Source organism: Sturnira hondurensis, unplaced genomic scaffold (genome assembly GCF_014824575.4).
Source record: "Sturnira hondurensis isolate 20B ecotype Veracruz unplaced genomic scaffold, ASM1482457v3 Scaffold0006799, whole genome shotgun sequence".
Classification (NCBI taxonomy): Eukaryota; Metazoa; Chordata; class Mammalia; order Chiroptera; family Phyllostomidae; genus Sturnira; species Sturnira hondurensis.
Window position 1 is genome coordinate 1333556 of NW_028079430.1, and position 23410 is coordinate 1356965.

Genomic DNA, 23410 nt, shown 5'->3' on the forward strand with positions numbered 1-23410 from the left:
CCGAGACATCCCTATGACTTGCTTCCTCACTCTGTCTTCCGTGCTCCGCTCAAAGATAGTTCTGTCACCGCTCTATCTGAAATAACAGCCCCAATCCCAAACACACGAATCCCCCAACTGCCCAGGCCTGTTTAATTTTTTCCATAGAATTACACTGCCCGAAAACTACATTTATTAAGAGATCATCCCCATACCCTGATTGTAAACACATGCTTGCAGACCACGTCTGTTTTGCGCACGGTTCAAGCCACACGCTCAGACCATCACCTGGCGCATATTAAACACTCAAAGAAGGTTGCCAGGTGGCTGAACCAGTGAATCAGTGATGGTCCCGAGGCACTCTGCTTCGGGAGGTAGAGGAAGATACAGAGGAAAGTTACATTTCAATTCATTCCTCCACCCTTCCGATTCCGCAAGAGTCTGCCTACATCCTTTGTAGTAAAGGGTTCAGAAAAACAATAACAGCCCGACAAGACGGAGCTGAATTAGTGGTTATTTTAGCAGGGAGTTCACTGTATGTCTACGCAGGTCAATTTGGGCAGGAAAAGGCCGATTTCTGAAAACTGGTGTGGTTTTTTAAAATATAATTTTTGATCTCAAATTGCGTTGTAGACTCTATGTATTTTTTTTTTTTTTGCAGACAGATTTGAATTACTGTTGTGCCCACACCCCTCACTGTGGCCTCACGAACACACCGGCGTGGCATGGCATGGAAGATACCGTAACCCCTGTTTGCTGAGAAGCACCGTCTGCCAGGGGACAATGTGAAGGACGCCCCGTCCCGCCAAGTCCCAGACGGGGTGTCTCAGCCTTGGCACTACTGACATTTGGGGCCAAACGATTCTTAGCTGTCCTGTTTATTACAGGATATTTCAGAAGCATCTCTGGCCTCTACCCGCAAGCTGTGCCAACCAGAATTCCCTTGAGGGACCAAATCCTCCATAAGACATATGTGAGATCGTATAAAGCAGTTATGCTAATTGGTTACTTAGTGACTGGCTGGTCTCGGCGATGAAAGCCGGAAGGTGTCGGAAGAGGGCTTGTTCAAAGTTGGCTTTCTCAGTCAGAAAAGACCCAAACCTCTCCGAAGGATTAGAAGCTCTGAGACTGGGTGGGAAAGGAAGGCCTGGGCAGACAGGCGTCGCAGGAAGACAAAAGGTTGGAGAGAGAGTATGGAGGAAAAAGGATCTAGGAAGAAGAAGGGGTTGAATGTCCCCCTGGTGCCTTCCTTCTTACAAGTCCCCACGTGGCTTTCAATGACATTATTAAATGACCTATGTCAATGTCAGACAAAGTGCTCGAGATATGGCCTGGAGAATTTTTTTTTTTTTTGCCTAATGAGGAAAGCTTATTTAACGTTATTACTGGAGAAGATTCACTGTAGACACTCAGAAAGAAAGGGCTTCGGGAAGTGACTTTAGACAGAGGGTGAATGAATCAGCACCCCAGAAACACACTCCCGTCGCCCCACTAGCAGAGTTGCCCTGCCTCCAAAGGGGCCTTCCCGCTCGCCTGGTCCTTTCACCCAACCCCCGCCCCCCCCCCCACAACTTGTCATGGGCTGGGAAGCTCTTCCCAACGCATCGCTGCGTGGCCAGGTGCCGGAATTCTACCTCGCTAGGTGGCTTCTTCCGGCCTCCAGAGATGTGTTTGGACCTTACTATTGCTGCGACCCCCAGAAACCAGAGGCTCAGTGAGGGAGGGTCCAATTTCAGGTCAAGGGGCCTCTGGGTTTTCCAGTGTGCTTGGCATGGCATGAAAGAGAGGGGCTTTGTGACAGTCCCCACCGTTTCCTTTCTCTCTTACCTCCCTGGCTTTGTAGACCTGGGAGAGGAGAGATGCCCCACTGTGGCCCTGTGGCTGACTTCTGACATGTGCCCAAGCCCCTTGAAGCTTGATAGCCTGGCGGGGGCTGCTCTGCTCCGAAGGAACTTCGGTTCCTACAGTTCAGATCCGTTCGGAAACCCCTCGAAAGGGCACTGTTGGTGTAGGTTGGCTATGTAAGCTCGCACCGTGTGGGGATGTGGTGCTGATACTATCGTTGTTGCCTGTCCCACGTTCTGACCCATTTCCTCCTTTTCTCTATATGCCACAGAAGGACCAATTCAATGTTAAATAAAATCTGGAAACTAGTGTGACTCTATTTGACAAGCACTAGGGAAGCCATGTGGTCATGTGCACCCAGGAGTTCAAACTAAATTCAGACTTTGTTAATAATATACTTGTAAGAGGTGTTTCCTTAAAAAGAAAAGAAAAGAAAGAAAAAGAAAAGAAAAGAAAAACATAATATCTGCTCAATAGTCCTGGGTGGAAAACAAGACGCATCGGTCACATAGGAAGGATGTTTAAAAGAAAAAGGTGAAATAAAAACAGAGTTCGTTCAGTTTCCTGAAAAATCTTCATTCTGTGAATGACAGCTGCTAGCTGTAATGGGCCATTCGTGAGTCACAGATGAGACACGCTGGCTTTCCTTTAAAGAACGGAACATAATTATTATTTCTGGGTCATGATCGGTGCTTAACCCAGTACCGATCTCCACTGGTATTTGTCCCGATTCACTTCAAATCATGTTTGGAAGTAGAAATTCCAAGGGACCTCGTTTGTCCCGATGTCACAGGGGCACCGCACCCAGAACCTGCCATTCTGGTCGCATGACCAGCTTCCTTGAAACTCAGCGTGAGTTTCCATATATTCAGTGCAAATGAATCACAGCGTTCATACTCCAGCATTTGGGTTAATCAGGAACCTGAACGGTTATAACTCTTACCCACACACGAATCTTTCAGAAAACAAAGGGTGCAGGACTGTTCATTTGCAGCCAATTGCTCGGGTTTTTGTTTTTCTCTTACAGATGACATTTTCAGTGTTATCAGATGCATCGATCATATCAGTCAACATGCCTCCCTGATAAGCGGATGGGTACACTTCACAGATAGTCCAGATTCATACAGTGCAATATTTCACAACACATAACACCATGAAATCACTGTATGAATCCAAGAATTCCTACCTCTCTTGTGGTTTGCAACTTGAACAGAAGAAACTGTTGACAAAGCTACTTTGGGAGCCACTGGATAGGTTTAAAAAAACGAACAGCACATTAGAAACAATCGTGACAGGTTCCCACTGCCATTAACTTATCATCAACCCACTTGAAAAGTAGCCCTAAATCAAGAGACTATTTGTGTCTGTTCTTTCTGAGAGTTTGTTTCAGCCACAAAGGAATTCCACCTCACGTTTGGCTGTACGGGGGTTAACACGGTCAGAAAAGAAGTTTGGAAGCTTTATTGACAGGGGCAAGAATAATGACCACTTCAGTCAAGAATCCAGGTGTGTGGAGGTGACTCGAGTAACGACATGCATCCTGGGGGGTCCCTGCTGTCCCTCTCCGAAAACAGAAGTTTGTGTCACTGAGTTCATTAGCTGCATCACTGCCTCAGGTCACCAGGCCACGCCCTCTGTGGGACCGTAAGCTCATCTACATATAAACCAGTTAAGTCTGTTTTTGTAGAACTGGTCAGACATCCCAAAATCATCAGCGTAGTCGGCCACTCAGTGGCCTCTGGACCTCCGTCTCAGAATCACCTCAACTCTGTCTACCTTTCAAAAACGTGGACTTCTTCTCAACATTTATGACCTTTGTAATGATGCCCATTTGTTACCGGCAGGGTGGTTCCTTTAAGTTTGACTGTTATTTCTTTTCCAATTACTCCCGAAGAACTGCTTGTGAAGATAGCCAAATAGAACTGAGCCTGACGTTCTTTGCAGATGTTGACAAGACAAATTACAACTGCTCAGAACTGGCCTCTGCTGGAAAGTGCACCTGAAGCCACAATGTCAAGTCCAAGTACTTTATTCAATGGTGCTGCTTCCCAAATAAATGCCTCAGAACTCATTATGCACATTCGGAAACAGTGCGGCTGGCATTAACTAAAGACATTTCTGAATGTTTTTAGTCCCATGACCCTCACTGAAAACACAGCAAAAATAATGAAATGGGTCTGTTTCAGGTTTTGAACAGCGCGTGATTTTGTTCATCTCAAGAGTCACGGGGAAGAAGTGTTAAGCATTAGATCCCGTCTTGTGTAATTTGTGGGGCTCTGAAATTCAGTGGGGACTGCGCAGTGACATTTGACAATGGTCTCACTGAACGTGCCAAGGAATAAAGTCACTAAACCTCGCCCGAACCCTCCCAGAATTTCACTAATACGGGTGGGTTTGATCTGTATTTCTCCCACATATACATGCAGAAACTTGAAAAACTCATCTGAAGCAGATGATTAAGATAATTCTATTTACTAGTAATGTATGTATCTAGGACAGGCTTGATTTTGTCGCTCTGATCGAGGACTGAAAAGGTAGGCCTTCCAGATTGACTCCTCACCACATCGCTAATACATTTTGTTCTGCTCAGCAGCTGTATTCGGCTTTGTCCCTTTGCCCATTTCCTCCTTCCTCTGTATTCATTAGAACTTAAAAGGAACATCCTGTATGTAATGAAGGCAGGTAAAGCCAGAGACGTGCCTTTTTTCCAAGAAGGAAGAAGGTAAAAGGATACAATTTTCGATCAACACAAACTCCTATTTATACATGTCTATGTATAGCTATGGGCTAGGTGTTAGTGTGAATTGAACATCACGCCGGATCCTATGAATTTCATCACCCGGGTTTTAAAAGTTTTATTCCTTCCTGTGTCGCCACACAGCTGTCTGGGAGTCTCTTTCAGGTATGCATTTGTTCAGCTCTGAGGTTAAAATTCAGAGAAGAGGGACTGCCCTAAGGATGCACAGAGCACAGCCTTCCCTTAGTGCAAGTGGAAGCGACTGTGAATTCCTGAAACGCACAAGAAGGAAAAATCCCACAGAGAAAAGACACTGTGATTGATTTTGGAGCGGGGGTGAGAGGGGGTGAAAAGAGAGAGAGAGAGAGAGAGATCTCTGTGAGTCGGTATAGAACAACAGGACCAGAAAACAGGTCTCCTGAGGGGTTGCAATGCTGTTTTTACATTTATTTTCCCCAAACCTCAACGCAACCAAAGCAGCAGTTTTCTTAATGAAAATAAAAGGCAGTGGAGGGACGCGTGTGGCACTCACTGTCTGTGGGACGTGTTATGCTCCCTGTAGATGTAATCAAGTGCTTGTAACTCCTGCACCATCTTGTCCCCTCTCCCGCCCCCCCAGATCTGTGATGGGAGCGTTTGTGGGGCACACTCCATATTAGAAAAGAAATATTCAAAGTATGGCTCTTTTAAAGACATGACATATATAATAATGCTCATATTTAGTGCTAAAAGATAGTATACGGGAGTTTTCCCCCTCTATAGGTGTTTTTTTTTTTAAAATATCAGTAGGAATTTTACATGCTCCTACCTTGTTTTGGGTTAGAAACCTCAAGGGAAGAAATATTCGGCCATATCCTATTAAGCTTTGAAGGATCTGCATGCACCAGGAGAAATCAGGGTATGTTATTTTCAGCTATCGTGGCAAGTGGATGGACACAGAAAGTGATACGGACAAAGACACAAACCACACACCTGCTCTTCACCTTGGCTGTGATGCACTGAACAAAACGTGACCCTGGCACCAAACGAGAGCAAGCAACTGATGACTCCCAAAACATTGAATGGACATTAAATACAGAGCCCCTTCCCTGACCAAGCTACACGCATTCTCTTTTGGCCGTCATTCGGTGTGAGAGCCTCGGACACTTGACCAAATAGGGACGGCAGCAATTCCAGCCTCCTGGGAGGCTGGTGCCTGAAGCCAGAAGATAACGTAGAAGAACTAATTTCTCACTTGAGGATTCCAGTCTCCGCAATTTATATTTACAGATACGAACGGGCTGCATTCGTCTTTCCTGAGAGATTCTGTGGAGTATGTTTTAAGTGTGAGCCATTATCTCTGCAAAGAAGTGGATTGATTTCCTGTTTTTATTTATGCAGTTTCCCAGAGGAAGGGAGAGAGGGGCGACCAGCGGTTGTCACTGAAGCAGAAGAGTCCCAGGAGCTTCTGATCGCTTCTAAGGTTTGTCTGCTTGGGCGCGTGTATGTGTTCATCATGTCTTTTTAAAACTCGACATCCATTTCTAGAGCTATTGGTTCCAATTCAGACATAATTATAAGCACCGGTAATTTGAGAATTGATATTATTTCTTGCTTAGAGTCACCGGTGTAGAAAAACAGTAACTCTGGAAAAACAGAGCAGCCAACATTAGAATCGGATGCTTTCTAGAACGATCTCTATCTGTTAAGGTGCACAGGCCGTATCTATTAAAAGCACTCACTTCATGACTCAAAACCGCCATCCGCTGAGGTCAGCTCAGAACCACCCCTGAGTGGTCCTTTGGGGCCGCCCGGGTCCGGAGGAAAGCTAGACGCCGGCAGCGCCGTACCGATGCCCGGGCCCCTGACTCCTCACTGCCCTGTGGATGAACGCGGGCTTTCATATTGCTGGTTTGCATGTCACGGGTCTATTTCTCATCTCTGTAATCGGATTCGGTCTCTTTGAGGAAGGGCGAAGCCTTGCAGAAGGCCTCAGTAAATATCCAATAGTCGGGTGATTGATGCCACGTGGCTGGGCAACCGCAAACGGGTATTATCGGATTGTTTCCTCCATAATTAGATGACGGCGAATCACATTCTTGTAAGACATTGAAGCTTCACCGTCACTTTGGGTTTTTAATATTTGTTAGAAAGCTGATACCCCGTTGCCATAGCAGCTAAGAGGCTCTGTCGATGTTGCTGTATCTGTCCCCTTTATGTATGGAGGGCTTTGGACCCCCCGACCATCAGAGTGAAACCCTGACTGGAGCTGAGAAATTATTAGTGGGGTGTGGGGAGGGGTCACCGTATGCGACCAATGGGACCGTAGATGGCCAGTCTCTCCTTAAGGACTGTGTCCTCCACATCTGGAATGGTCGGCTGGCCCTCGGTGTATGGGAACTGCCCTCTTTAAAAAGAAACAGAATGCCTGAAATGCCCATCAGACGCCATTACTCTGGTGTCATTGCTGAATTTTCAAATTATGTCTGCGGGCGGCCTAGAAAATAGCAACTTGGGAGAGATTTACTTAAGATGCGTGCGGGCAAACAGAGCATGGGTGGGATTTGAATCCCGGCTCTGACACGCAGACAAGCTCCTTCACTTCTCAGTGTCTGGGAGGTCTCATCTGTAACAAGGGGCAGTACACTGCCTGCGGGCGGTGGTCAGGACAGCAGGGTATACACCTGCTTGAGAGTGTAGCCAGCATTCAATGCATAGTCGTGTTTATTATTCTAATTGTGACAGAAACTAGATAACCATAGCCTACACAGTTCCCGCTGAACTGGAAGTTGAGAAAATCACGTGCGCCCTCTATTATTTTGCAATCGTAATCGTTCCCAAAGCAAGTGGTTCTGATACATGAAAAAGCTTACTTTAGGGAATAACCCAGTTCTAGGGCCTGCATGGGTGCAAGCTATTATCGAGGCAGCCATAGAACGTATTTTGGAATACCGTGAAAAAGATTTGACTTGTAACATTTAAAGAAATGTTCATGTCTACGTGTCTTTCAAGTTCAGTAGCACAACAGTTGGACTTCGAATCAATATGGATGGATCTTACCTGATCATGTTTCTTTCTCATTCATGAGAGAACTCAGAAAACTGTTACGTGACAGTTTGGCTTATGGGAAGGTCATTTTTATGACTCAGAAAAGCCGAGATTCTAGTTATAAGAATGAAGCTCAGAAGAAATTTTTGTCTCCTCTGTGCCCCAAGGAAAACTCTCTGTGCTGTAGGTTGGAAAGAACTAGGTTAGAACCATTAAGCCCGACTGTCTATTATGGCCTCCATAGTGTATTGAGCTGAAAAGCAAGTTTGAGGCAGAAGTGCTCAAAACGCACTTGGCATCCAGAAAGCTGCACAGGTAGGGCCGTTTCAGAGTCTTAGGCTGTCTTCCATCATCCACAGCGTTCGCCTAGTGCGAATCATGGGCAACTTTCAACGGACTCTGAGGACGCCCTCGAAAGCCAGAGTAAATTGTGACGGGGCTTTCTGATCCGTTTTTTTCTAGAACAGTCTACTATGCAGTTTTTCATACTTTAGTAATTTAATTACATGAGAAGGCAACATCGAATGTCATGGTTGAATGCAAGGAGTCCTAGTTCAGACACTGGACGCTGAGTGGGCTGTCTGTCCTGGCTACTACCCAGGTGACTTAGTTCACTTAAGCCTTGGTGGCCTTATCTGCAAAATGATCTTGGGACAGGGCTCTTTAAGTTCCTTAGAAATCCTAACTTTTACATCATTTTTTAGCCCTAAAATGTGGTGGGAAAAGAGGGAGCCAGCATGTATATGGAAAGCCACAGCCAAGGGGATGTCAGTGGGCCCTCACTCCACATGTGTCTCCCCGGAGTGCACGAGGGGAGTCCCAGCCAGAGGGGAAGTCACAGGGTCCCTTGCATTTACACTGCTTCTTTGGGGACCCGGAAACATTCCTTATGCCTGCAGAGGAATCCATGCAACCCCCTGAAGCTTTCCGGAAGAAATCCCCTGTGTTTCTGCCTACTGTCAGAAACACAGCGTCACCCTGGTGGGGGCAGCGGGGCACGGTTGAGTGTGACCACGGCAGGTCTGTCCTTGGGATGTCCCACAACATTTCATTTCGCTGTAAGCAACTGTCTTGATTTCTTTTAAAATAAGGATTTCGACTGTCCTAGAGGAGGGACACGGATGTTTTATGATTTGCGTAGCTTATTTCACAAAGTGCCCGTGACCTACGATATGTTTGACCTCCATACCTCTCCCCTCCCCCCCAGCAGCGTGCTTTGGACGTCTGGTGCTGGGGGCGGACAGTCCCTCCCTCTCCTCAGACCTGGTGCTTGTAGCTTCTGTTGACAACATTGTGAGGGACCAGAAAATGGTCTGCTGGTTTTTCTCCGGGACACTCAAGTGCCCTGCACAGAAATGGGTCCATTTAGGGACCGACAGGCCCAAGGCGCCGTGCGGTGGGCGGGGCAGAGTCTGGAGTCGGTAATTCTAGAGTTTTTCCTTCTACCCACTTCCACTTGGCTCAATGCCTCGAGCTGAGTGTTTGGAGGCAGACAGGCCTTGGTGGCTGCGTTACACTGGGCGACTTCTCAGTTGATTCTGAGCTTCCCTTTCAATGCTCGTAAGTGGGATTCTGTCGATGTGTGGGAGTATTTCCCCCGGGTCTAAGTGGAAGCTCTCACTCTCCCCAGGAGGTGAGGCGGTTCATCAGCCAGCTCACCACTGGTACCCCAAGGCAGGGATACCCACGCTCTTAGGGTGCGGTTCCTAGTCACACATTCGAAGACCCATCCTAGCATCTTTCAGAGAGGTCTTGGCAAATCTTGGCTTCAGCTAGGAATTTCCAGTTGCCCCCACTCCACAGAAAGAACAGCAGAGTCCCAGATATCAGCTCACACTTAAAAAGTGGCTCAATGTTCTAAATTCTCCTGGGAAAACACTGGTACGCAGAAAAGGTCCATTTGTTCAAAGCGGGCAATTGTCAGCAATAAAGATCGCCAAACCTCTCGGATTCTTTTTGTAAACAGAGGGGATACGTTCCCCTCCTTCACCGAAATACTTGGCTTATTCTCCAGGGTTAAGGAAGCAGCTATGTCCTAATGCTCATTCAGTTTTAGGATCACCACAAAGTTTCATGGACGTGAGATGCTAGTTACACAAATATGAAATGGGTCTGAGATGAGGATGCTGGGTACACGATAGAACAAAGCCCCTATGGCATTGCACCTGGGACCTTCGCTTGCCTTCTAGAACATCAGCAAACAGTTCAAAATGAACGCAGCTCACCGCACAATTTGTCTTGGAGCTACATAAGGCTCATCATTTCCCCCCCTCATTCTATAAAATCTAATTAGTTAAAGGGCAATTCAAAGGGAACTTTTATTGAGAGGATTTAGAAGTATTAAAGCAAAGGGAAAGACGCAAACCCTGCAGCCCTCTGGGCGGCAGGGGGGGTGTTTACTAACAACCCGGGGTGTGGGTGGCGGTGGGGGAGGGGGAGAATGGCCTCATTGTTTCCCTCACGCTCCGTGTTTCCACAATGGATCGGAGCCGGACAGAAACACCTGGGCGCTGTGGGGGGAGCAGCTTCGACAAGGTCTCTGATGGGCACCTCATGTTTCCCAGGATGAAAACACGTGTGCATTTTCCCCACAGGCTGACGGGACCCTGCAGGGGACACTGCGTTGGGTCCATGGTCTTCGAATTAAATCAAAGCAGAGATGAACGTTTCACTCTGCGGCGAAGGCAGTGCTCATTACAAGGGGACCCAAGGAAGTGCGGATTACTGCTTCAAATCGAGTAAGTGGGAGAGGAGGGGAGAGCAAACACCCCCAACCCTCTTCTCTGCTTTGCATGCACGATGGACATCGGGCAGGGATTCAAGGGAATAATGCGTGTGTGGCTCACAACATGTTTCTCTCTCTCTTCTTCTGTGGCTCTTTAAAGAGACACTGTGATGTATCACAAAATTCCAAGTTTTTTGAAGTGCTGTTTTCTGCTGTGATCTTTCCTGGAAATGAGGGGTCTGCCTTTAGCTGTCGACTCATTGGCTCGCTTAAGCGATAAGCACCCACCCAAAACCTGTTGGCACATCAGGCCAATTCTCATTGCTCTATTCATGTTCTTTATATTATACTGTCTAACCCAATTAGTGAAAACACTTGCTTTTCAGGACAAAGGATCCGAATATATGTTAGAAGGTAATAATTAGTCGATCACTTTAACAAAGACACCCGCACCAAACCAACTATTAGTTTGGATCATTAGCATCAACAAATGTTTACTTGGATAAAATGGAGAATGTTTACTTCTAAGTGCATGACACATTTAAAAAAAAGAAAAAGAAAAAAGAAGGAGAAGAAGAAGAAGAGGAAGAAACCCGAATGAATGACTACTACATCAGGTAACCAGAGGTCATAAGACTGACACGCTACAGATCTATTTGGGGATTCACGAATTGGGGGCTGACAGTATCATCAGTGTTTTCCCAGCCACGGCCAATGTACTTTGAGATGATTCAGTTTTCAATCCGCTGCCTTTGGGGTGACTGGGAAACCTAGTTCCGAATAGATAGACATCAGCAGGTTCAAATGACCTTAATGAGAAATTTGCTTCAAAAACTTTGAGCAGATGATGGGCAAGGATGACCACTCTGTCCCTACACTTGAACCTGACTTAATACAGGCATTGACGGCTCCAGATCTATACTGAAACCTATTAGGGCTCCAAAGTCGGTAGTCACCGTGTGTATGTGAACTTGTAGTTACATACATCAATCATTTACGTCGATGATAGACAGCCTTCATTTCCCCGGAGATGCGCTTGGATGAGGGCTCTCCTGAGGGTTACGGCTGTTGTAACGGCATCTTTCTAAGTACTTGGTGGAACTGTGTTCATTGATTCCTTCTGTGGGATAAGGGAAAAGCCTTGGCCAAGCTGTGCGCCTCGGACAACCCCTTCCCGTGCCTCGCAGAACAGGCAGTGAGTCATAGAGGCATGGATTCTTGCTCTTTGGAGAGGAAAGTCATCCCCCAGGGCATCTTAGGAGCCCACAAAGGAGTGTTGCGAACGCTATGAAAGCAACCTGGAGACACACCATCACAGTGGATGGCTTTATCATAAATCTGACCTGAAAGCCAGGCAGTGGGCAAGCTAGTCCTGTGTGATGTTGGGTGACCCCCGGAAGCTCTTACATCCCGTTTGCTGGAGAAATCTAAGCAGCACCCACTTCCTCCAAGCAGACGGCCGGAGGTGTCATGGAGGTGGGGCGCGAGCTATCACGTTATTTGTTAAAAGGTTTTGGTTAGGTATGCTCAGTTTCCCCAGGTTTCTGATAATAAACATTAATACGTTTTCCAAAGGCGCAACGAAGCATCCTTTTGGGTCACCAATGACTTCAAAAATAAAACAGAGCACAGTGACACTGGAATTTCCTGACTCAGTGTGTAAAAGGTCCACATCTGCTGATGCTCAGAGATGAGGCATGAGGTGGAGGCGGCCGGATGAGATGTCGGGTGAGCAGTACAGTTAGGGATCCATGCAGCACGCGACCAACACGCCCAACGGAGACACACGAAGCCGCCAGAGAACCACTTTCCGCCCATCCATTTCTGAAACTTTGGGTGGCCTCAGTAACCTGCCTTGGATCGCTTCCTGCGGGCTCCCTGTTGCTCTAAGACGCCCCTGCACGTATGCCTGCCAGGCCTGAAAGAAGCACGTTGTGGGGTGTCTCTCCAGTTAGGTCAAGGCCAAGGGAGGCACGGAAGCAGAAAATCAGACTCCTTAAGCTGAAGGTTTTCACATGCAGTTTGTAAAGCCGCCGATGTTCACGGCCCTTACCCCATCCAGTGCTTAACACATCTGCCGCCAGGCCTGCTCACAAGCTGAAGCAAACTGGGCCGATTTATCAAGTGGAATGCCTAACTGTGCATTTATAAGACTTGGGAAGTTTTTTTTATCCAGATGATACTGAGCTGGATATTGGGGAGGGTCACGCTCTGGCTACTACCCTGCAATCCTGTGTGTGCGGTGTGGCGCGGCCCAGACGACAATCCTGTAATGGGGCAGCAGGTTGTACAGCGAGAGTTCTCTTTGCTGACAGCGCGTATCTTGGCTGCCTCAGGACGTTCTTTCCAATCAGTTACTCCGCAGCCACACAAAGGCATTCGCCACCAGAAAGGGTGCGATGCGTAAAAATGCGTGAGAATCTGCTCTGAGAGGTTCTGGGGCACTTCCTTAGGGAGCTGTTTGGGCTAATGTTGGGGTCTCACCGTTTGACAGGCAAAGAGGAAGAAACCCCAGTCTGATTTTCTCTTAATGGCTGCAAACAGCGCTCTTTGTGACAGTGCTGGACCAGCGTTCCACAGAGGGCGGAAGGGACACTTTCCTTCCCCCTTTCTACGTCCACCAGCTGGTTTCTCGCAGAAATTTCTGGGAGGCTGACTTAAATTCTGCACGTACTTTTTGTGATCTTCCTTCTCTAGCAAATGTAAACCTAAGTCATCAGAAAAACATGGACCCTTTGTACTCCAGGAGGGACAAACAGACTGATCAGTTTTCTCCTTCCTTTGTCCGGGAAGACTAATGACCACACACCTGCTTCTTTCAGGCCTTCACAAAGACGGAAGTTCACGCATTAATAAAAATCTCTCCCCCCGCCTCGATTTTGTGGTATTTTCCTTGGGTTCTAATGAATACGCCCGGAGCATTCACTGGCATCCGGTCTCTGCTTTTCTAAATTATGCTAGCAATCCATACCCGGTCCCGGGGACAGAGTTCAATATGTCTGTTGGTTACTAAGTGTGGGCAAAATAGGACTATTTTAATTTTTGCTCAATGAGCTGAGGTGCCCTGAGTAAATGGCACCTCTGTGAGGGTAGCTTTCATCGATCCAGAGGAGTCGGGAGAATCTCGCCCGTGCCTTGTCTAGACAAGAATTCTAGGTGCATAGCCATTGTGTCTGCGGCCTCACTGCATCTGTGCAGAGAACGAACACAAGGACCCCATCTGCCAAGGAAACACTCATATCAGAAATGGATATTGGGAAAACAGATCTGAGGAGTTGAACAACAAAGCACAGCTAGGCTAGACTGGGCTGGGTGATTGGCGTTTCTTTTTGTTTTGTTTTGTTTTGTTTTTTTACTTACTACCAATACTGGAAATACTGGGGATACCTAGAGAAAAAGAAAAAAAAATAAAGAAAAGCGGTTAGACATGTATTAGTATAAAACGTCTTGGAGTCATTGTAAAAAATCTCAGAAACGTAACATTTGCTCACATTCAGGCCACCTGGAGACAATCACGGAGAAAACACCATTTACATCCACCCACTGAAACCGTTTTGCTTTCGGTGTAGAAGGCCGGGGCTCCTCGGAGTTAGGGCGCAAAAGCTCTACTTCGACACCCGGCTCAAGACCGCTTCATGACATCGCACATTTGGGGTTCGCCCATAAGGTTATTAAACATTTCAAAAGAGACATTCAACCAGGCTCACATTCTGGACACAGAGCACCAAACAGACACAACGTGGACCTCTGCAAAATACCCCCATAATGCAACAGAGCCCTTTAAATGCGTTGTGAGAAGCGTGTGTGGGCTGACGAAAGTCATTGGCGTGTAATTTGATGAATCTCACATAAGCGTCATTTTTTTACTCCTCTTTTACTTGTCAGATATGTGGATTAAACTCTGTAATAGAAACTTAATTGAGCAGAATAATTCAAGAATACATTAAGTTGTTCATATTGATCATGTACTTCATCGATTTTTCAGTTCCCACTTAATTTCTTAGTGGTGCTAAGGTGGCAGGACCATTTCCGAATGCGCTGGACTCGGGATAGCTGTGGGCGTGGATTTCGTGTGCATGCAGATGGACCCTCCCGGCCGGGAGCAGGGGCGCCAGGCTGTCTGCCTTGGGAGCTTCGCTCTGGCACTCACAGCCTGTGTGGCCTGGGGGCAAGTTGCTAAGGTTCTCAGGGGCTCGGTTTCCTGCCTGCCGGTGTGGTTGCAAAGACGACAGAAATTGGCACGTGTAAAGCGCTTGGCCAGGCAGGTAGTACGTGCTGGGTCCGTCTTTGCTATGACGACGGCTCTCGATGTAGTCGATTCATCAAGCAAGCAACTCATGACAGAGACTGCTCATTAACAGTCAGAGATGTATAGCTTCTCTGCTAATTTGGGTTGAGAGTATGAGATGGAAATCAGAAGGACTGACGGACCTGCTGTGCCACCGGCCAGCCGGGGGACTTCCGAGAAGTTCCCGGCTTCTCTATGCCCCTTAGTTCATCTGATAAAGGGCTAAATATCTACCGCAAAGGGGCTGCTGTGAGGATGGAGCGAGATGACCCATAAACACGTCTGACACACGGCGCCTAGTCAATAAGCGATCGCTGTTAATGAGCTATTCAGATGTGCTCGTCACATTGCCGAAGCGTTCTAACAGGTGGTAACTGGGAATCATTGAACTCCTGTTTTGTCATTATTTTTGAACAACAACCCTCTGCTCGTTTTAACTGATCCCTATATCTCACTCAGAGATTTCTAGCTTTGTGATGCTTTAAAATCAAGAGCCTTTTTCCTATTTCCTACGAGGGTGGAGAGAAGGAGAAGTTAAAGCTTCCCGTGTTTTTTTTTTTTTTAAATAGGAATGAAATCCTATTTTCAGTTAGTAGACACATTCAAAAATCTCTCGACTGTCAATGCACAGGGTCTGAGGTGCTTCAGCTTAATTACCCATCACTGGTCAGCCCAGACTGGAAACCCTAAAAGTTCCACGGCCACATGTTAGCTCTGTCCTGTGAGCTGACGTTCAAGCTGATTGCCAAGGTTACAAAGGACTGCGAACTTCCTTCCTGACCAGCACTCTGCAGCTTCCTTTTGCTGCAGCATAACAGTGACTCGGTACTGAATCTTTTTTTTTTTTTGCCTTTGCAAATCTCCTGTTGAGCAAGAAATGGTGGCGGCATCGTCATTTTAGTATTAATGGCAGAGGCTCCAAATTTCCCCGTGATTGAAAAGCCTGCTCCACGGGGACAAATGGCTTGCCTTTTGTAATCCGTCAAAGGGAATGGAAGTTAGGGTGGCAGGAAAAGACTTTTTCATGGGTTTTCCAACTCACAGGGAACTAGAAGGCTATGCATAATGCAATGTGAAGTTCTCAGGGAGCTGGACTCCCTGCCGCGGGGAGCCAAGCCCGTGATGGAACGCCCGCTGCAGCTGAAACCTTCGGAAACATGCAGTGTTCCCACTGCTTGGGGGAGGCCGGTGCAGGGGACGCACGCTCACCGCGGCTAGACGAACCTCCATCTGCAAGGCTGTGATGAGATCCCGTTTTCCTCATGAAGCTGTTTTCTATCACTTAACATTTTGGGTGCTTACAATTCAGGCTCACCCTCCTCACTCATGTGGCAATTTTTGGACTTGCTACCAGGCAATCCCCTTGCAACTCCTGCTGTCAGAGGGGAATTGCTCCGAGAAGATTTTAAAACACTGCCCGTTGGAATGGAGATTTTTAAATCCGAGAATCACGGAATGCCGAGGGATGGCCACTGGTATATTTTCAAGTGTTTTTCCTAACGTTTCTCATTTAAGGTCCAAGCACCTGACAGCTACAGAATTGAATAACCCCATTCTACTCATGAAAAAAGCTTCAAGTCAACTATGAAAAATCTTTCCAATGTGTAAGGAAAGAAGATAGGAAGGCTACCACTCCTATCTTAAGATTGGGTTTCTCTGGGGTCCGTGAGGGACAAGTCCAGTGAACCAGAGTCCTTCCAACCACAGTCACAGCGCCCGACAGCCACGGAAGTGAGTCAGGAACACCGATGAGACGTGTGTCGACAGCTTTTTTTATTTTACCATCCCTTCTGAAGTGACAACTACTATGTGATGAATCTTCACATGCCTCTGGCCAGGCCTCCCCGGGCTTCTTGTTTCATTTACTTTGTGACTGTGTTTGCCCGAGAGAGAAGAGGGAACAAGTGCCGGTCTCGTTCCTCTGTGTCTCCAGTATCTTCCCAGGTCACTAGATGTATGTTGCAGGGGAAAAAAAATCACTTGTTTCCAAGAAGGTGTCTTATCAGTGAAAATTCTCCTATGGTCAGAGTAGGGTCTTGTCCCCTCAGAAACGCTCCCCTGAGATATTGCTCAGAGGTCAGAATTAGTGAATGTTTTTGTTCTCGGTGAACCTTTCCTCTGTCCTGATAGCGAGAGTGACACCATGTACACAGCGAGGCCCTCCCCACCAGGCCTTTGAAGAAACGCAGGCTCGGAGCTCAACTCTCCCCTGGGCAAAACTCATTCCACGTTGGGTTTATGTCCTTTCTGTTCCTTGTCTCATATCTTCCTTTTCAGTTCCTACTGGAACACCCTGATCTGTATTTCTTCCTAAGCCACTCAGGGGACAAATGCAGACTTTGTGGGAGAGCTCTGAGAGGTGCCTTAGAATAGGAGGTAACCCTAAAAGTGTTCTGTGTGCCCAGCTGCAGGCACCTGGGAGTGCTTCCCTGCTCAACCAGCCCTCCCCAAGCCCAAATTTCTTTCTTTCTTTCTTTTTTTTTACACAACTGCTTTTATTTCCAAATAAGAACTCATCTGTTTTCACAAGGTGGGTAACGTTTGTTTTAAAGGAATTCTGTGGCAATTAGGAGGGTGAGAACCTAAGTAGAATTCTATCTTTTTTTTTCCTCCCAAATTTTACTAACCCTCCCACCAAATAAATAGCTACAGGGCGTGCAGTTAGGCTTAAGGAAGTCAAAGTGGCAGAGATCTCAAAAGTGACTGCCGTGTTCTGAGAAGAAGAAAGTAGGGCTCATGGCCACAGCTCCGTCGGGAGAACCAGAGGGAATCAATTAGAGGGCAGTGGGAAGGACGAGAGCTCTGCCTGCTTCAAACCGGGAGGAAACATCACCCCTGTCCTGACGGATGGTTTGAACGAAAGCCCATCGGAGGAGGGACCGGATGTTCCTCTGGCCAGGCTGTGGCCCGGGAGCTGTAACCCCAAAAGGCCCAGCTGAAGAAGGTGTAGGGGTCGAGAAGGAAAAGGAACGCAACCTGGCGCCTTTACCTCCAACGTCCTTCCAGCCCTGCTCCCTGGTCCAAAGGGCCGTGGGCGGGAGGTACAAACCCGTCCAGGAACTTGAAGGTGAGGGAAGAAGCCGGCTTCACAGAATTATACAGGGAAAGCGTCGTATAGACAGTGCAATCAGAGATGGCGGAAGTGGTCGTAGAAAAACAGAAGGCTCCGGCGGGGACTGAGCGAACGGGACAAACTCAACACAGGTGACATTAGTGGGTTGACATATGTGAAGAACGGAAGAAAGAGGGGCATCCTGAGGCATCTGGCAGCAGGGTGGCCCAGCAGTGTCTCGGGAGGAGGGGTGGGTAACCTGGAAACTTGACCTTCACTCTTCCGTTGAGTTAGGGAGGCTGGCCCTGTGGCCGGATGCAAGCGTCAGGATGCTTCAGCCTGATGTTATTAGCGTTTGACTCATTTAAATTTCCTGATCCTGTGCTTACCAAGCAACCTTCTGATGATTATCTGGCCTCTTTCAAGGAGACTTAATCACAGGGGAGAGAGTACACTGGCCACGCGGACTTGAATATTCTGAGCACTGGGACCGTTATCGCTTATGGTGGGCGAGTGACTGGCATTCGCACACAGTAGGTCTCCCCACAGAGCTGCTGCCTCCCAAAGGAGAATTTGCTGACCAGACTGGGATGGGATCTCAGTGAAATGACAGTGGCGACAGCAGCTGACGTCACGTGGGCTGACCATGTGCCTGCCACTGTTCCCAACACCTTACATGGGAGAGTTTGTTTTGTTTTTATGACAATGCTATGAGGTCAACACCCAAGTTCATTTCACAGGTGGGGGAAGCCCCGACACCAAGGACTTGCCCAAGGTCACCTCAGTGAGCTGGGGAAGACACCGGGATTTGAAGGAAGGGGTGCCACCTGACACTCTGCCATGGGTGCTGCCGCCATGTAGTATACGTACACTGCGTTACCCTTGAAGATGCTAAAATTTTTGAATTTCAAATCCCACCTGGCCTCACGAGCTTCGGCTAAGAGACTGCAGGCTGCTGGCTACACATGAATGAGTTGGCATTCTGGTGTCAAAGACTGGGTCTGTGGTTTGGCTCATACATCCACTGCCCTGCAAGGAAGGCCTGCTCTCACCGGGCTGACAGGTTCTGAGTCTGAGTGGCTGGTGGTCCAGTCACCACGGCCATGATGCTACCCAGTGGGGGCGGGGGACCTGTGAACACCAGCCAGTCAGTGTGCTGTCTCTTGATGGCTGCATGGGCTGTGAGCACCCACGGAAACAAAGGGAGTCTTTTTCCTATTGCATCTCCTCCAAGGTCTCAGTGGGTCTCCTCCGTAGGATACCAAGGGCCTTGTGGTAACAGCCAGTGAGCTGCGGGGCCACATTTTCCGGGAGACACCAGGAAGGCAATGGCAGGTCAACATATTCCCGTGTACATTACAGGGATGTTTTGGTTTACTTATTCACTCACCAAATAATTAAGTCCACAAACACTTACAAAGGACATGGAGAATCTATAGTCCCATTCTGAAATTGCTAATATTTTAGCCCCTGAAGTCAAACAGACCTGAGTTTCATTCTTGCTCCATCAGGTATTTGTGGCGGGACCTTAGGGACCTTAGGGACCTTAGGGACCTTATTAACCTCTATGTGCTCATGTCTCCATATTTGCAAAGTGGAGGAAAAATAGTATGTACCCCCTGGGGACATTGTATAAGGGCTTTAATGCAAGAAAGCCTTTGGCACATTTAATCAATAGTAACTATCATTATCATCACTATCGGTAGAATTTCGTTTATGGACAATCATTTGTAAGTGTGCATACGTTGCCAAGAATGGAGAGAGAAAGGAGCAATTGATTTTGCATGGGGGCATACCCTGAGGAGGGGCAGGGAGGAGCAGCCTTGAAAAGGAGCAGAATTTCAACAGAGAGCCAAGAAAAAGGAATGAATCCAGTAGCGAGCCTGTCGACTTTGAGGTCTCCACAGCTGGAAAAATTGTCTGGATTCATGAGAAAAATGCAGGCTGTGATTGGTGGGTTACTATTAAACCCATAAAATGAAGAACTAAAAACCCAGGTACAAATTGAAATGTCAAGGAAAAAATGGAGGCTGAGAGGAGGCAGGGGTGGGGAGCCAGAGAATGCCCAGCCAAGGCAGAAGGAGAGTCCCCGAAGGCAAAGACACAACAAGCAGAGACCTAGGAAGAGAAGCAGGAATAAGCAGGCTCAGAGAAGGCCGAACCATTTAAACAGGTGTCAGAACGGAGCCCGTACCCCAGTGCAGGACTAAGCAAGTCACCTGAGAAGCAAAACAGTGCAGTGTGCAGTCCTTGGAGCCGGCACACGCGCGTTCCAACCCTTCTTCTCACCCTGACCAGCTCTGCGGACCTCAGAGCGTCCTTCCCCTCTGCAGTCATCAGATTCCGTGTCTGTAGCATGAAAGCAGCAGCATCTTCCTGACAAGACTGTTGCGAATTAAGAATGAACTAATATGCACTTAAAGGCACTTGGAAGATTTTCTGGATAATGATACCCACGTGTCCACCTGGGAAAACATGAAGTGATCCAGGCAAATGCAATACCAGAGAAAATAACAGAACAACCCTGGAATTACTCTCCCTCACTCCGAGGGGCCCTGGCTATCATGTGTAACAATTCAAGTTGGATTTCTGAGCAAACGGAGAATGTCAATGTCAGACCAACTTTATTTTTTTTTTTCTTTGAAGAATACTGGACGGTGCTGATGGAAGGAATATGGGAGATGGGAGGCAGCTGAAGCAGCCGGGCTTTCTGCCTCCCAGACGTCCCCATCACCAGGCTGAAGAAATTGCTCAGGACAGCGTGTCCCCCAGACAGTTTTTTTTCAAAAAACGTTATTACATGTTGCACAGAGAATGAAGTTTGGGAAACACTGGGTGAAACAGGTGACTTGACTATAGGACTCTCCGATTTTTTCAAATAAGGTAACGTGACTAAGAGTTAGCAGAGTGGACAGCATTTTTCAAATTCTCTTGGCCACAAAATTCTTTTCAGGGTCCGAGAACACAGTTTGGAAAGCAGAGGTATAGGTGAGGAAGAGGTAATGTGATATTATCTTTCCTAGAGTGGTATTTCCTAAAGGCGGATTATTAAGCTTTTGGCATTGATAAGTAGAAAAATACTGTGTGTAATAACACAGGGATCAGAATGGAAAGAGGTGCTCCTTCATACTTTTATTTGCAAGATGAACAACGAGACCCAAGAGAATCCTGGCTGAGCACGAAGCTGGCTGGAGTGGCTATCTACTCGTAAGATAGAAGGAATATTCACAGGGCATTCAAGATAGAATTCGCTCAGACACAGTGTGAAGAAATAGGGAAAAGATGTCTTACAGACAAAACACAATCTCTACGTATTTTGAAAAGAAATAAGGAAAAGATGGCGATACACAGGTATATGGCTTTAAAGACCAAGAGTCGAAGACTCAGTGGGTCTTGAATAAAAAACTCGATGAATACAAATGTCATCGTGAGAGTGAGTCATTCCGCTTCTGCGGAGAACCGGGATGTGCGGATCGGTTTAGAGCAATGGGGCTCTGAACACTTCTCTCCTGGCTCCGCGTGCTCCCTACGGAAGTGGCTTGCTGGAGAAATCAGGACTTCCCAAGCCATAGGATTCTCAGCGAGGTCCCAGTTTAGGGTCCTCCTGGGTGAAGGGTTGAGGGTCTTTAAAGGGAAATCTTATCATTTCCTGGTTGAACAAAAGCCTCTTAGTTATTCTGCTAAGAGTAAGCAGGAACTCGGCCTTTCCATTCAAAACTTACCCTGACTGCTTGAGATCATTCCGCTAACTCCAGGAACGATCCAGAACGGGTGTGTTTTCTAAGTCACTGAGGAGTTGGGGTTGAGGGATCGGGGGCTGCACTCACTGCTTCCTCACTTCTTAGGTTTTTCCATTTTTGAATTAGAGTATGGCATAACCTAAGGGTCCTTCTTAAAGAACTGACTTGTAATGCACCGAATGGAGTCTTGTGCGTGTGTGGCCGTGCACACGAGCCCATGTTTGCAAGTGCAGAACAAAAAGCCAATCCAAGTGAGAGTCACAACAGTGTTACAAGTCCTGTCCTTCACTGGAATTTCCACACTAAAAAATCGGGGGAACTTCCTGGGCAAGCAACCAGGTAGGACACACAAAAATCTCCTCACGTGAAAAAAGGAGCTAATGATGTTGACCTGGACAAGAAAAGAAATTGGGGTCAACAGAATTCTTTCCCTACTTAAACAGGAAGAGTGGTCGGAAATGAAGAGACAGTCGATACTGATGTGAAGAAGTCAGACTTGGAGCTAAATCACAACTGTCATCCAATAAAAACAAGTCTGCCTTATGAAAAGAATCCAAAAGATGAATTTATTTTGGAAGAACTTATTTTGTGACAGGTGTTATGCCTGCCACATTGCATGCATTAGCTTATTCAATTCTCTCAAAACGGCTGTGAGGTGGGAATGGCTATTATCCTCACGTTGCAGATGGCAACACTGAGTGCTGGAGAGGTTAGTTCCCTTTTCCAAGGTCACAGAGCCAGGGGATGGGCAAGCCCATGCACTGCACCCCCAAAGTGTTCACTCTCATTCTTGGACATTTTAAGGCACAGTCTGATACACCAGAGCTCTGGTTTAATGGGCTCCTTCCATTGTAAGACTTTTCCATTGCAAGACCGGACCGCTGTAGATAATCTCTACAGCTTTTAATCCAATTTCTGCCATATTGAGAATTAAAACATTGACTTGAATGTCCTTGGTCACTGTGTCCATCTGTCACCTTTCTATTTTTCCTTTTTTCTTAATCTTCACCCGAAGACCATTTTTTCTTTGCTTTTAGAGAGAGAGGAAGAGAGAGAGAAATATCAGCTGGTTTGCCTCTCATATGGGCCTGGACTGGGAATCGAACCCACAACCCAGCTTTGTGCCTGGCAAGGAATAGAACCTTCAACCTCTTGGTTACGAGATGACACCCCAACCAACTGAGCCACACTGGCCAGGGCTGTCACGTTCCCACTTTAACAGATATGGGGAAAAGTCTGTCTGGAGAAGGATGGTAAAAACCAAGAGACAAATGGACAACGGGATCCATGAGGAAAATGAAAGAGTCTGCATTCCTTTGACCAGGGAGTGGAGCGGCATTCTACCAGAATCGGAAGATTAGGGGTATGCAAGTCATTTCCATGGAGACTATAATAAGAAATTCATTTCATTGACAAAGCTTGGCTGGCACAAGGTTTCTCAGGGTAGATGTCTTAAAATAAATAAGACTTTGAAGCACAGTTACAGGTAGAAGAAGAGGGTCATGTTAGATAGGAAGTCAACAGAAGTCCACCCTGACTGGGTGGCTCAGTTGTCTGGAGCATTGTCCCATGCACTAACAAGGTTCTGGGTTCGATCCCTAGTTGGGCCTAAAAGAGGCAACCAACTGACGTTTCTCTCTCTCTCTCTCTCTCTCTCACACACACACACACATTGATATTTCGCTCTTTCTCTCTCCCTCTAAAATCAATAAACATATCCTCCAGTGAGGATTAAAAAAGAAGCAGTCAAGAGCAGTCCACCTCAGAGGCCTGTCCAGTAACCCCGACAAGGTGCCCGCCCTGAGGACCAGCGGGATGCCAGCCAGCATTGGTGAACTCCACTTTCCTGTGTCCTGTCCCACTGAGGAAGCAGCAGACACTGAGAATGAACCTGGGGCCACTTTCAGGAAGGGTAGCGCTTAAACTCCATGTGATGACTGTGGCGGTGGGGACCCTTAGGTAGCCAGCCACTGGGCAGCATGACAGATGACCTCGGGAGAGTCCTTCTGAATCCACA

At 47.3% G+C, this 23410-nt stretch overlaps 1 protein-coding gene across 2 annotated transcripts in view; it reads right to left on the reverse strand.

Moving 5' to 3' along the window:
* The window catches only part of NTNG1 (netrin G1), a 263103-nt gene that overhangs the window by 49602 nt on the left and 190091 nt on the right, over window positions 1-23410 (reverse strand). The window contains exons 5-7 of one of the 2 annotated variants that reach the window (XM_037050443.1): window positions 13674-13700; window positions 5370-5435; window positions 3011-3070 (exon numbers count right to left, since the gene is read on the reverse strand). In XM_037050443.1, the coding sequence (XP_036906338.1) occupies window positions 3011-3070; window positions 5370-5435; window positions 13674-13700 (153 nt within the window). The remainder of the gene's footprint in view (window positions 1-3010; window positions 3071-5369; window positions 5436-13673; window positions 13701-23410) is intronic. The other variant, XM_037050444.1, reaches the window with a different exon arrangement.